The following is a 13,071-nucleotide window of genomic DNA, read 5'->3' on the forward strand; positions in this document are numbered from 1 at the left end:
CAAAAAAACAACACGAATGTCAATGAACAGCGGAAAAAAACATTGACAAACTGAACAACAGACAAGAAGAAGAGGATGGATCACCTATGGACACCCCCAGGTTGTCCAGCCAGCCGATCTTGTGCTCCAGATACGGCTTCTCCACGTTGCCGATGGCGTACCAGATGCAGGCCAGCCAGTGGGCGATGAGGGCGAAGATGCACATGAGCAGCATGAGGACGGCGGCTCCGTACTCAGAGTAGCGGTCCAGCTTGCGGGCGACGCGGACCAGACGCAGGAGACGCGCCGTCTTCAGCAGACCGATCAGAGTGGTGGTCTGGATGGAAGAGAGACAACAACCCGGCACGTCGGTACGTTTTAAAACTCGGAAGGTCGGACGCAAAGTGAACAAGATGTTTGTCGCCTCTCGGAGTCCGGGGGTCATGGATTAAGGTCACACAAACATGCGCAGCTTGGCTTTATTCACACACAACACAAACTGAACACGTCCTTCAAGGACTCAGCGTCCCTCACTGTCAGCAACAACAACAACACAACTTCACTGACAAAGACGTTGGACGCCGGCGGTGGCGGCGGCGGCTCTTCAAATCGAGTCTGGGCGTGGTGTGTAAACCCTCGTAGGAGAGTTTCAGCGTTTCATCTGCTGCCTGATGATAAGACGCTTCTCAACAACTGTGAAGTCTGTGATGACGGCAAAAATGGAAATATCAGCAGCTTGGATCCTTTGCCAGAGCGCTGACACACACATAGAGGACACAAACAGACTTGCATGCATACATTACAATGCACACACACACACACACACTTCCTTCTGTTCTGCTTAATTCGAAAGCACTTTAATCTTCCCGTCTCCATTTTCTAGCCAGACTAAATTAACACACAGGCAAGAGGAGGGAGGGTAGGGGGGTTAGTGCACAGCCATGACACAAGCTCCGATCTACTGTATTAGTGGCGCGCTATCTGTAAACACAATAAGAGAGACTTTGAGAATGCTAATAGGGCCTAGCTCTCCCTATCTTACCTGGCAATTATCCTAATATCCCGAGGGAAATCATGGCCTGCAGCCTCCTGTGTTAATTGTGCTTCGTCACGTCTCTGCTCTCATGCAGGTGAGAGTAAATACTACACAGGCTGTTCCAGGTAAGAGCATGAAAGAGAGTTGGTTGGTTAGAGGGTTTTTATGCCTTTGAAGAAGATTCATGAGGTGTGTGTCTCAGTGAGAGGGAGTGCTGTATCTGCTTCTGATGGGGCCATTAGAGAGCCTCCGTCTTCCCAATCTCGCCCCGAAATCACCGCCATCATTCACCGCCGCCCAGCTTGCTGCCTCGCCGCCGACTGTGAACGGTGAATAAATCGTATATATATGGCAGCGACGGGGGGAAGAAGGTTGTCTGTGTCTGTGAGAACGTGCAGGTGTAAAAGTGTGTGAGTGACCCGCACACGGATGACACAGTACACGTTGTACAGTATGAGGCCGACGCAGTGTGATGTTGATTAAAATCTGGGCTTACAGTAAGTCAGAGGCGTTTCTTTTTTTTTTTGAGCTGAGGGGTAAAGATAAAGCTTCCATTAGCAACCAGCTGTATAAAACATATCCGCTCAATATCCCTCTGGCCATCTGCCACGGTGGCCGTCCAGGCACGGCCACTTTAAAACACTGACAGTCCACCAAGGCTGTACTGTACCACTCCTTCTCCTTTAGTTGGATTTACAGTGGCATGTGCAAAAGTTTCTGTTCAAAATGTCTGTTAATGTGAACAGTTGAGCAAGTTGAAGATGAAACGATCTCCAAAAAGTTAAACATGTTAAACCAGAGGTATCAAACTCATTTTACTTCAGGGGCCAAATTAAGTGCAGTTTGATTTCAAGAGGGCCAGACTGGTAAAATAATAGCATAATATCCTATAAATAATAAGAACTCTAAACTTTTCTCTTTGTTTTAGTGCAAAGAAGCACATTATTAAGATGTTTACATTAAAGAACTATCCTATTACAAAATATATTATGACCAACCTGAAATTTCTTGAGAATAATACATGCAATTTCAACAACATAATGCCTCTTCTGTCTTCTATGTAATTTTTTACATCTGGTAAATTCATCCCACGGGCCGGATTGGACCCTCTGGCGGGCCGGTTTTGGCCCCCGGGCCACATGTTTGACACCCCTGTGTTAAACACTCTTTTGCAATAGTTTAATCACTATGTAAATGGAAATCGTATGTACAAAGCTATTGCTTCAGCCTACTGTACACCTTTTGGTTGCATGTATTACTGACCAATCTATGCATTTTAATCAATCAAATGAATAAATAAACTAAACTAAACTAAAATATCAACGTATTATTTTTGTTTTCTACAATTTTAGAGTGAAAAAGGGAAACAAAGCAGCAGCCTGCAAAAGAATGGGAAACCCAGGAGACTTGAGCTCTCAGATAACTTATCAGGTATCAGACAAGATATTTACGATTTACACACTGTGATAGTTTCCAAAGGGTGGGCTTCTTTTGAAAATGTAAAATTATATTGTTTTAAATGTAAAGGCAATGTGTCATCTGTAACTGTTCATCAACTGTTCACATTAACAGACATTTTGACCAGAGGTGCCCAAACTTTTGCATGATGACACTGCATACTGTAGCTGCACGCTGATGAGCTGCTGGAGAAATGAGCTAATTATATAGACAGCTGCTCTGTGTGCTCCACTAAAAATAGTTGAAAACTGCTTCTGCCAAAAATGACAAAATGCTGAAGTGTCCAGTGGTTGTTCTGAGGAGAAACAGAGCAGTGACCTCCACCGTGACCTACAACACACGTTCAATAAAACCACAAGAAGAAGCAAAACAGGATTTAAAATCTGAGCATCACATTTTCTCTCTCTGACTCATGGATTGTCCTTTCTTTGATTTCCTTTTAGTTTTTATTTACCTGGGCGTATCGTCACACAGGGGTATTAGACAGTGTAGAGCTGAGATCAAAACTGCAGTCTGTGACCAGAGTCCAATTCTGCTAGTCTGAAAATATAGATTAGTTCAGCTTTGACCACACTCCTCTCCCCCTGAAGCCTTTTTTTCCAGCTCTCTATGCACTGCACAGGTGAAGGAACAAGTCGACAACACTGCTCTGCTCTTTACTCTTAATCTGAAAAGACAGAAAACAAACTGCACACAGGGATGTCTTTGTTTGGGGAATAGTTGTACAACAAAAAAAACACAACTCTGACTGTGTGCAGCTGTTTGGTACAACGACCCTGCGTCCTCTTTCTTTGTTAAGCAGATTTTGCTGCAGGTTTTTTCGCAGCAGTGTATTTTTGCTCAGTCCGCTTTAACCAAAAAACGAGAGCAATGCACATTTTACTTGCTGATGTGTGTAGGGAAATCAGAACTGATTAAAAGCTGTTTTAATTATCTGTTTGTGCATCAAGCTTATATAATATTCATGATTTGTGGTTTCACTGACAGCCAATAAAAGCTTTCTACTCACATTAATGTCAATATGTGACTGAGTGCTGGTTTTTCCTCATGCACAAACATGCCTGACATTTGTTTAGGAGTGAGCCTGTCACAGAAATCAGATTTACATTCTGGTTTGGAGCAGTGAACCTACATAATTTGCAATAACCTCAGATTTCAAAGCCGTGTCCATGTGAGCGCGGTCCTCACAGGCAAATCTCCTCATCGTCTAGTAACAACAGGCCATTGATATGAAAATGACGGAGGAGCTCAAATGGCTTCCGTAGGTAAATTCGGCATCCTGCGGTGCTGACAGAGTGAGAATCAAACAACAAAAAGAAAAAGAAAGAAAGAAAGAAAGAAAGGAGCTCTCAGGGGAGATTTCAGCCTCAGCGAAATCAGCAAAAAAAAACTTAACATATTGTCAGAGATGGTTTCCAGGCAACAAAGGTGCACAAGATTAAGTCTAAAAATAGTCCCCGCCTCTGCAGCGAGAGCTAAAATACCACACCTTGAAGACGGCGAGCTAAAACTGTGCGTGTGTGTGTTATTTTTACAGTTTCCTCTGAACGTCTTTTCTGCCGCTGCAGCAGCCATGTCGCCGTGTGATGATGATGATGATGATGATGATGAGGAAGAGGAGGAGGACGCGGCGCATCGTGCCACGGCGTCGCTCAGCTGTCGGCTCTTTTTCCTCCACCTGCCACTCACTCCCTGCCGGAGGCCACGGAGCCCCGCACTCCCAACAACACACACCTAATGGTTAATAACGACCAACACACATCAATCTGGGTGTGTGTGTGTGTGTGTGTGTGTGTGTGTGTGTGTGTGTGTGTGTGTGTGTGTGTGTGTGTGTGTGTGTGTGTGTGTGTGTGTGTGTGTGTGTGTTACGTCACATATCCTGGCATCTGGCATCTTTACACATATCAGAAGAAGTGTGCATCTGCTCTTAGTTTTAAAAGTTATTCAGAAATCACAGCAGTGTTGGCTCACGCTGAGATTTATGTTCCCCCCTCTGTTTGCTCAGTTGTTATTGCTCCATATCTCTCTCTCTATATATAATATATATATACTGCTCTCTTGCTCAGCCCATCTCCTTCAGATGTACATGAACAAATTAGTTTCTCCCAGGCAGAGTGGTGAGGGAGGCTGAGACCTTTTCAACAGATTTGGACGGCCCGGGGGCTCCAGTCTGGACGGCCGAGGGAGCAGATGTGACAAGCAGCGAGCGTCAGATGAGTTTAGCCGTCCAAACATTCAAGACGAAAAAAAAAAAACAGCTCAGGACGACGACTGCCAGAGCCGTGTGGCCTCGTGTTGTGACGCAGCAGCGAATGATGCTTTAAAGTTTAAACGCCTCTGCAATTAAGATGCTACCTACTCCCTAATGCAGCAGCGCAAAGTAAACAGTTAATCTTCTGAGGGCTGGGGCCACGAAACTGAAATCTAGGAACAAATTCTGATCAGTGTAATTTATTGTATGAATAACTCAAATCTACCACAGTGTAGTTAAACCCTCACATGCCGTTACAGTCTCTCTCATTGAAATGTATCGACCTATTTCATATCTTGTTGGAATTCCTGCGCAGGTGAATAATTTATTTTGCTCGAGTTCAAGAAATTCAACAAGAAACTACACAGAATACGGAGGAAACTGATCGTCCTCTGGTTGGTCGAGCTGCCAAAACCCACGGTGGCTTCGGGAAATATTGAGACTGCTTCAGCGAGATTGTACTGAAGATTTTTTTATCACAAATGGTTAATATTGAATTTTTCTCACTTCTCTCCACTCTTAAAAATCAAACACTGCTTCTCATTAACAAAAGCGTTCAGATCCTTTATCCAGCTCTCTGTAGAGAAACTCCACAAGCTTCATCCAGGGGACATTTTATTCTACTCCTCCATCATGTTGGATGTGCAGCATCTGTAAAGCGTCTCTGCAGATCTTCTATGGGGTTGAACGTCTGGGCCGCTCAAGGACGGTCAGAGACTTGTCAGCGTGTCCCAGACTCCAGGTCTGGAGCACAAACCTCTTTGTATTTGGCTGCTTCCATCACTTCTAACCCCGTCCGTCCCCTGCCAGGTAACATTTGGAGCTCTGCCCGACGACGGGTTCAGTTTCTGTCTCGTCAGACCTGCAGAATCCTTTTCCTCCTGGTCTCCGTCGTCTTTTGCTGTTTGGCAAACTCCGAGCCTGGCTGTTCCGGCGCCGTCTGTCTCGCCACTCCACCACAGAGACCCGATTGAGGGGACGCTTGTCCTTTCGGCAGGTTCTCTTCTGAAGCTCGGTGACATCTGTACTATCCCCGGCCAAGTTCCTGTGTTTGCCTCGTTACTCAGTTCTCTGCAAAGAGTCCTGCTTCTGCACGTCGTCCATTTCACAATTAATGAGACCTCTGTGCTCCAGGGAAAAGGCTTTAGAAATTATAACCTCTCCTTTTCTCAACTTCCTTGGATTTCATGTCGTCTTCTTTGTCCTTGGACACAGTATCAACTATGAGACCTTGTATATATATTTATAGATGTGTGAACCTGCCAAATGAGTCAATATATTTTTCCATAGTCAGGTTTTAGCCCCATCTCAGGGATAATTAGAGGATTAATAATAATAAAAACATACTGCACCACTGCAGGAACGTGTCTGAATAGGTTTGTTAATGAAAAGTTTTGTGAAAAGTGTGAAAACGTTCAACTTTATATCGTTCTCTGAGGTTCGGTTTAGTCTTTCTGCTTATTTCTGTCGAATTCAAATCGATTAACTCATTTGTTGACTCACCTCATCTGATCCGGAGCCGAAGATGAGCAGGTCGAAGGGGATGGCGGCCACCATGTCTATGAGGAACCAGCCTTTGAAGTAGTGGATGGCGATCTTGGCCGGGTGGCTGACCACCTCCTCGTTGATGTTGACGTACGTGGTCCTGAAGTTGATGAGGATGTCCACGATGAACATGATGTCCACGATCAGGTCCACCACGTTGAGCGGCGAGCACGAGTAGCCGCACTCCCGCCGCCGCTGCTCCTCGATGTCGTTGAGGAGGAAGGCGGCCGAGTAGGGCGTGAAGATGGCCGTGTAGATGACCAGCAGCAGGATGAGCCAGTCCCACACCGCTTTGAAGGGGCTGTAGTGAAGGATGGTCCACTTGTCCATGCGCGGCGTCTGCAGCTTGTACTCGGGCAACACGTCGGCCCCCAGAGACAGAACCTGGAGAGGAGGAGGACGGAGAATTTGTCACTTGTTACTCAGTGAGATGTTGGAGGATTCATTTCACTGCTTCATATCTTAGAGAGGAGAGAGTGTCATCTCACCTTTTTTAAAATTTTTAATTTCAATCACAATTCTTATTCACTGCCAAGGTTACTGGTATAAAGGGATAGTTCAACATTTTTGGCAAATTGGCCCATTGCCGTAATCCCTATAGTTTTAGTAGTAGGTTTGTTACCTTTAATTGTCGGTACAAGCTATTTTTAGAACGGCGGAACAGAGCCGCGAGCTGCTCAGAGCTACGCTATGGAGGTTAATGGGATTTCTTGGTTTCCCTCATCAAACTCATCAAATACACAATCCAACAACTCCAAAATGCTCTGGTGGACAAGTTGTGACCTGCACATTCACCACGCTATGAGATAATAACAGAACGTTACCAGACAGAGTTGTTTTAGAGGTAAATGCAGAGACTGTTTGCCGAAAAACTGCCCCCGACGGGAATGCGCATCGGTGGTTTTGCATGAATTTACCTCTAAAACAACTCTGTCTGGTAACGTTCTGTTATTATCTCATAGCGTGGTGAATGTGCAAGTCACAACTTGTCCACCAGAGCATTTTGGAGTTGTTGGATTGTGTATTTGATGAGTTTGATGAGCCTCCATAGCATAGCTCTGAGCAGCTCGCAACTCTGCTCCACCGATCTAAAAATAGTTTGCACCGACAATTAAAGGTAACGAACCTACTGCTAAAACTATAGGGATTTGCCAAAATGTTGAACTATCCCTTTAAAGAAGCACTTTGCCAAGTTTGCATAATGAGGATTAGTTTACTCATTATCATGAAAGAGGAGTGCTACAAGGATCAATACTAATACAGCCACCAATACACTCACACTGCTTACAGACCTGAGAAGGTTTTAAATCAGTGAAATTCAGTGAAATGTAAATGCAGGTCAACATGAGCAAACATGAACTGGCGTATCTGTGCTTTTGCATTGTTAATAAGCAGAATGACATTTGTGGCACATGGTTAGGTAATGGTGTGTAATAAAGGTCATGCTTGTTGATATATGCTGCAGCATTGTGCCTACTGTACGTACTGTACAATCCTAATGCATTTCATTGTTGCTGAAACAGAGAAGCAGGTGACCTGAGGCAGCGATTCTGCTCTCCTCAGATATAAATCATTCATGTGGTAGGTGAGGGATGAGAAAACTGCTTCTAGTCTAATAATTTCAGAATTTAAACTATGCATTAAATCTATTTTTTTTATTCAGGACCAGGCAGAAAGTCCTGAGATTACAGCGATTTATCGTGATGGGATATGTGGGAAGTTGTGTGAGGAACTGTTCAGGAGTCTGCACCGACTGTCTGCAGAAAATCACGTTTAGCGTCGAGTGTGGAAGTCGCAGCCGTCGACGGAGCGACGACGAGCCTGTGTCACCGTCATTATCTCTGTTATTGCAGTTACCATATACACCCCGACGGCTTTTAACATCAGTATTACAGCAGCACCACGGACCATTTCGGATAAGAGTCTCAACGACTTGCAGGTAATTACAGGTGCGGGCAGAGGACACATCTATTCATCTAAGTGCCTGACACTTCAATAGGCAGTAAGCATTTTTTTTTCTTTTTTTTTTAAGGCCGTGGCTCCTTTGGCTGCTGATTATTGAAGCTCTGAGGAGGAAACCAAATAGAGAGAGAGAGAGAGGCAGGTAAAACGCATGAGCTGCAAGGGCAGAGAGACAATAACAATGTGGCAGGAGGAACTTCCACTACATTGGCATCCATCATCTATCTATTGTACTTTACCTATTTTATTCATTTATTATTATTATTATCTTTTTTTTATTCTATTCTAATTAATTCATTCTTACTCTATTTTATCCTATTACACCTATCTATTTGACTTCATTTTATCTACTCTAGTGTTTTCCCCATTGCAAGCGATTAAGTGTAAGATAGCGTTTCCTCGATGCCTCTAAATTCCAATGTTTTAAAAATGATTGTGTGAATGTGAATGTATGTGTGTCTCCCAATATGTGTCCCCTATGTTTATTGTTTTTATCATGTGAAGCACTTTGAGCTGCCTGATGGATTGACTGATTGATCACTCATTGCATTGCATTGTCTGTTTATCTCTGGCCTGTTTGCCTTCTCAACCCCTGTGACTGAGAGGAGACGACTGATGATGGGGATGAAGATGAAGATGATGCCGTTGGATGTTAACCTTGAAATCGACCGGAAACCACGAGCACAGGCAGAGGGGAACGTGTTTTTCATAATTCATTAAAAAGCGACTGCTTGTTTCGTTACAGTCACAAGTCGATTCGTAATCGCTATTGACTTTTAAATAAGTGTGCTTGCTTGGATTTCTTGTTTTCTCTAATGATTTCTGTTAGAAAAGACAAATTATGAGAGGAGAGAGACATCACGCTTCAGTCCACTGCAAGTTTAGCATCAATAGTGATGATACAAACAAAGATGGTCATTCTTGCTTTGCTCCAGCCTGAGGTGCATACATCAGCCCCTCGGCCTGCTGGGAAGCCTGCGAGGACTCGTTTGGTTGGCAGAGCGTCAGTCCTGGATTAACGTGTCGTAGCCAATGTGTGTCTGAATAAAAGATCCCCCGTCTTAATTATTTAACCGCCCTACTGTAGCTACGCGCGCCTGGCGCAAATGAACTCTCTGGTGGGATAATGCGAGGCTCATTCTGCGCTTGGCTCGGCTTCAGACGACATGCAAATGAGCGTTAGCTTTCTCCCCTTCTCCGGTTCTTCTCGCTCGGCCTGCATGGTCGGGGGCTAGGCTATTATTTATAAGAGTGGAGCTGTTTCATGTTTCTGCGCTCCGTCACGTGGCGTCCCCCCCCCTCATTAGATATGTGGTTCGCACTGATTCCTGATTCGGCTTTAGATAACGCAGAGATGTTTAGATTAAATGAGGACGTTCGTGGAAAGTAAGAGGGACGGCATCCAGAGGGAACAGCAGGTGAAGTCTGCTTTCTTTCTCAGTCGTCCAGCTCTCCGTCTGTTCGGCTCTCAGACGCCTCCATCTCAGCATCTGAGCTGATTTCAAGACATCTGCGTTCCTCACAGGCAGGTGTCTGTCTCCACACCCCCAAAAAACTGTGCAACACGGGATTACACGCAAATCATCCACGGATTATCTCTCTGTTGTTAGTTATCGTCGGTATAAATGCATCACAGTGTGCGTGAGCGTATATCCTCGGCAGCGTGTGTCTGACGCCGCTCCGCCTGACAATCTCCAAACAGAGCAGTAATTGTATACACAAGGAAGGAGGAGATAACAGTGTGACAGCACATTAAATGGTATATTAACAGACAGCGCAGAGTGACAGGAAACACGGTGGAGGAGGAGGAGGAGGAGGAGGAGGAGAGGAATGAAGCGAGTATCTGGCTGCTGTTTAACTGTTCAATTTGGGCGCAGTTCAGTGTCAGCTCTGATCCTGCTGCTTCTTATCGTTGGAAATAAAACTTTTGGACAGTCAACCAGTGACTTTCTACTTGTTTTTACTTTTATCTTGTTGTTCTACAAACAGCACAAATAATATTTAAAGCGGCAAACAATTCATTGCCTGGTTATATTCTGAAATGATTCATCAGAAGGGAAGGGGGTGTGCATAGAGCCCATTAAACTATAGAAAAGTTTGAATGTTCAAACATAATCCAGTTCAAAAAGAAGTACAAAGAAGATTTGGGTATTTACTTGCTCTGTTGGTGTTACCTTCAGTTTGTCTTTGTATATGTACATGTCTATATATTAGAGATAAGAGATAAAGATTAGTGATAATATATTAGAATAAATCCAGCTAAATTAACTTATTGTATAGATTATAATGACAAGGAAGCTTGATAGTTAATTTATGAATAGGGGGTGGGAGTTTTTTCAATTTTCAACTATTTTTATTTTTCATGTGTTGTCTTTGTAAAGTATTTATTGTTATGTCTGTCCATTGCTGTATTATTTCTTATTTCTTTTATTTCAGAAATAAACTGAAACTAACTAACTAACTATTCTGATTCCTGTGAAATTAACAGGATTGAATAAACTCACACCACCACCAGCAGCTGGTTTTCATTGCAGCTCCTCTGCTGCTGCCACATGCTCCAAAGTCCATTAAAAGCACATTAACGAGGCTGCCCCCTCTGCTGCTTAATAACTTTGACTTTCATGCTGTGCGGAGAGGTCGGTGCAGTCCGCTCCGTGTGTCTGTGTCTGTGCCTCTGGGTTCCTTCGGTCTAGGACCTTCACCTGCAGCTGCAAACAGGGGTCGACCTCCGCGCCCTCTCTCTGTTACACCGGTTAATGGGCAAAATGCAAAACCGAGACCTAATCAGCGGTTTGGGGCTTCGGCGTCGGCCCACCCCTGAGGATACATTAAACTTCCAGTCCCTACCCAGCATGCAGCGGCGGCGGCTCTCCGCCCTGACAGGGAAGGTGAGAATGACCTCTAACCTTGTCAGTAACTCTAGAGTTGGTGGCCTGAGCTCTGCTCTGATGCCGTCTGGCAGCAGTAAGAGGATCCCTGGTTATCCGCCGCGAGAGACAGACACCTCCGCCGTTTTACGTATCAGACCCCTTGAGTTTCAATTAATCATTCTGAGGCTCAAATGTGTGTGTGCGGTGTCACTGCGAGTGTGATTTGTGATGATAGTAATTGATACTACTGTATGATGATGAACACTGTCGCTCCTCTCCAGTCTGCGAAAAAACCGCAGATGGTCAATAAAACGGTGGAAAATGAATCATAAAGTAAATTCATGTTGAAGTTTTACTCCTGTTACTTTTTAATTATTTTCTATTTTTAGCTCCAGGGAACAGAAAAGTCTCCATCATAACTACGACGAGAAACTTTAATCCGCAAACAGATGGTCGGATAATGGGCTTTATGCAGCACTGATGATAATAATAATAAGAATAAGAATAATAATATCATGAGTGGTGTGAGGGATGTTTTTTCTGGGCTGGTGTTCATAGAGATGGAATATGCTTCATTTGCTTCTTTCCATTTATTTGAGAGCAGAACTGACTGACTGTGTCTGAGCTTGTCTAGTGCAGGTGGTGGGTGTTTGGGCTCCTCCTCCTATTTCTTCTTCCCTTCTCCCTCCACTTCCCCTGCCAGGTGCTGCTTTCAAGACATTTGTGATTACTTTAGAGAAAAACAAACAAGCCGGACGCAGCCAGACAACGCAGTGTGTCGGTAGCTTCTGTTGAGGGCTAAAGCACTAAAAAAATGTGTCAAAAAAAGAGACATAAATCTGTTTTGGTGAAATAATATGAAATATTTTCTTTCCTCCGCTTCAAAGTTGGAAGTATGACATCTGAAGTGCCTCATTTTTACATATTAAAGTCAGTATGTGAGTGTTTGCTAGTTGCTAGTGTATAAAGGGTTGAGTATGTCACTTAACACTGAGCACAGTGCTTTTTACCTGCGTGACCTTGTCGGCTACGATGTGTGTGCGGTCTTTGACTTTGGGGGCGATGATGGTTTTTTCCGAGGACGGAGGCGAGGGGCACTTCTTCTCGTTGTTGGCCTCGGAGAAATTGAGCGTGATGAGGGGGATCTTGTTGATGGTGCTGTACTTGTTGAGGTTGGAGTCGGAGGTGGAGCCCAGCAGGCTGGATTTGATCTGGCTGAGTGGCCCTGAAAAGAAGAGAGAGAGAAAGCGTCATTGTTTGAAGAAAGCTGCCGTGTCTCTCTCGCACCACGCTCGGGCTGCTGTTGATCTAACAGGCTTTGTCTGTGATTTGCCGACACCAGAGCACGGTGTGTGGTGTTCGTTCGATTGTTGTGACATGGCTCGTGAGGATGAGGTGGCCTTTACTGCTGGAGCGAGTTCAACCACAACACGACAACACTGAGAATAGCACAGATACTGAAATACAAACTCCACACCCGCTGGTTGACCCGTCTAGGATGAACAGGCCTTTTTACAGTTTCTCATTAAAAGATGATGAGGAACACCGTCGGTGGAAGAAAAGGAATGATTCAATGAATGCAAACGTCAACTCATCGATCTGCGTGATGGAGCCTGGACGTCGTCGTGAGTGACAGTGTTGTTGTTGTTGTTGTGCAAGTTCACAATTCACAAGAGCAGGATCTCGGTTCAGTTCACACTCATAGGTCACTATATTTTAAATTTAAATCTATTCCAGAAAATATGAAATACAGAACAATTTCATATTTTCTTATTTATTTATTATTTCAATAATTCTGCTTTCAAAAACATGCCCGTTAGACCCGTTGAATCAAAAACATCTCTGACATGACACATTTCATAAAAGTCTGCTGATTATTCCCTGAAATAAAAAGAGTTGCACAAAACAAAAAACCCTCAAACTGAGTATCCCTAACCTCTATCTTTAACTGCATAAGGAAAACGTTTATG

General features: G+C 44.2%; 1 protein-coding gene across 1 annotated transcript in view; it reads right to left on the reverse strand.

The window, feature by feature from the left end:
- LOC311000293 (voltage-gated inwardly rectifying potassium channel KCNH7-like) overlaps nt 1-13,071 on the reverse strand; it is a gene marked incomplete at both ends in the record, with an annotated part of 73,447 nt that overhangs the window by 17,396 nt on the left and 42,980 nt on the right. Inside the window, 3 exons of the mRNA XM_083990971.1 lie at nt 85-316; nt 6,228-6,653; nt 12,112-12,326. Of these exons, the coding sequence (XP_083847097.1) occupies nt 85-316; nt 6,228-6,653; nt 12,112-12,326 (873 nt within the window). The remainder of the gene's footprint in view (nt 1-84; nt 317-6,227; nt 6,654-12,111; nt 12,327-13,071) is intronic.

Source organism: Trachurus trachurus, assembly GCF_905171665.1.
Source record: "Trachurus trachurus genome assembly, chromosome: 2".
NCBI classification, from domain to species: Eukaryota; Metazoa; Chordata; class Actinopteri; order Carangiformes; family Carangidae; genus Trachurus; species Trachurus trachurus.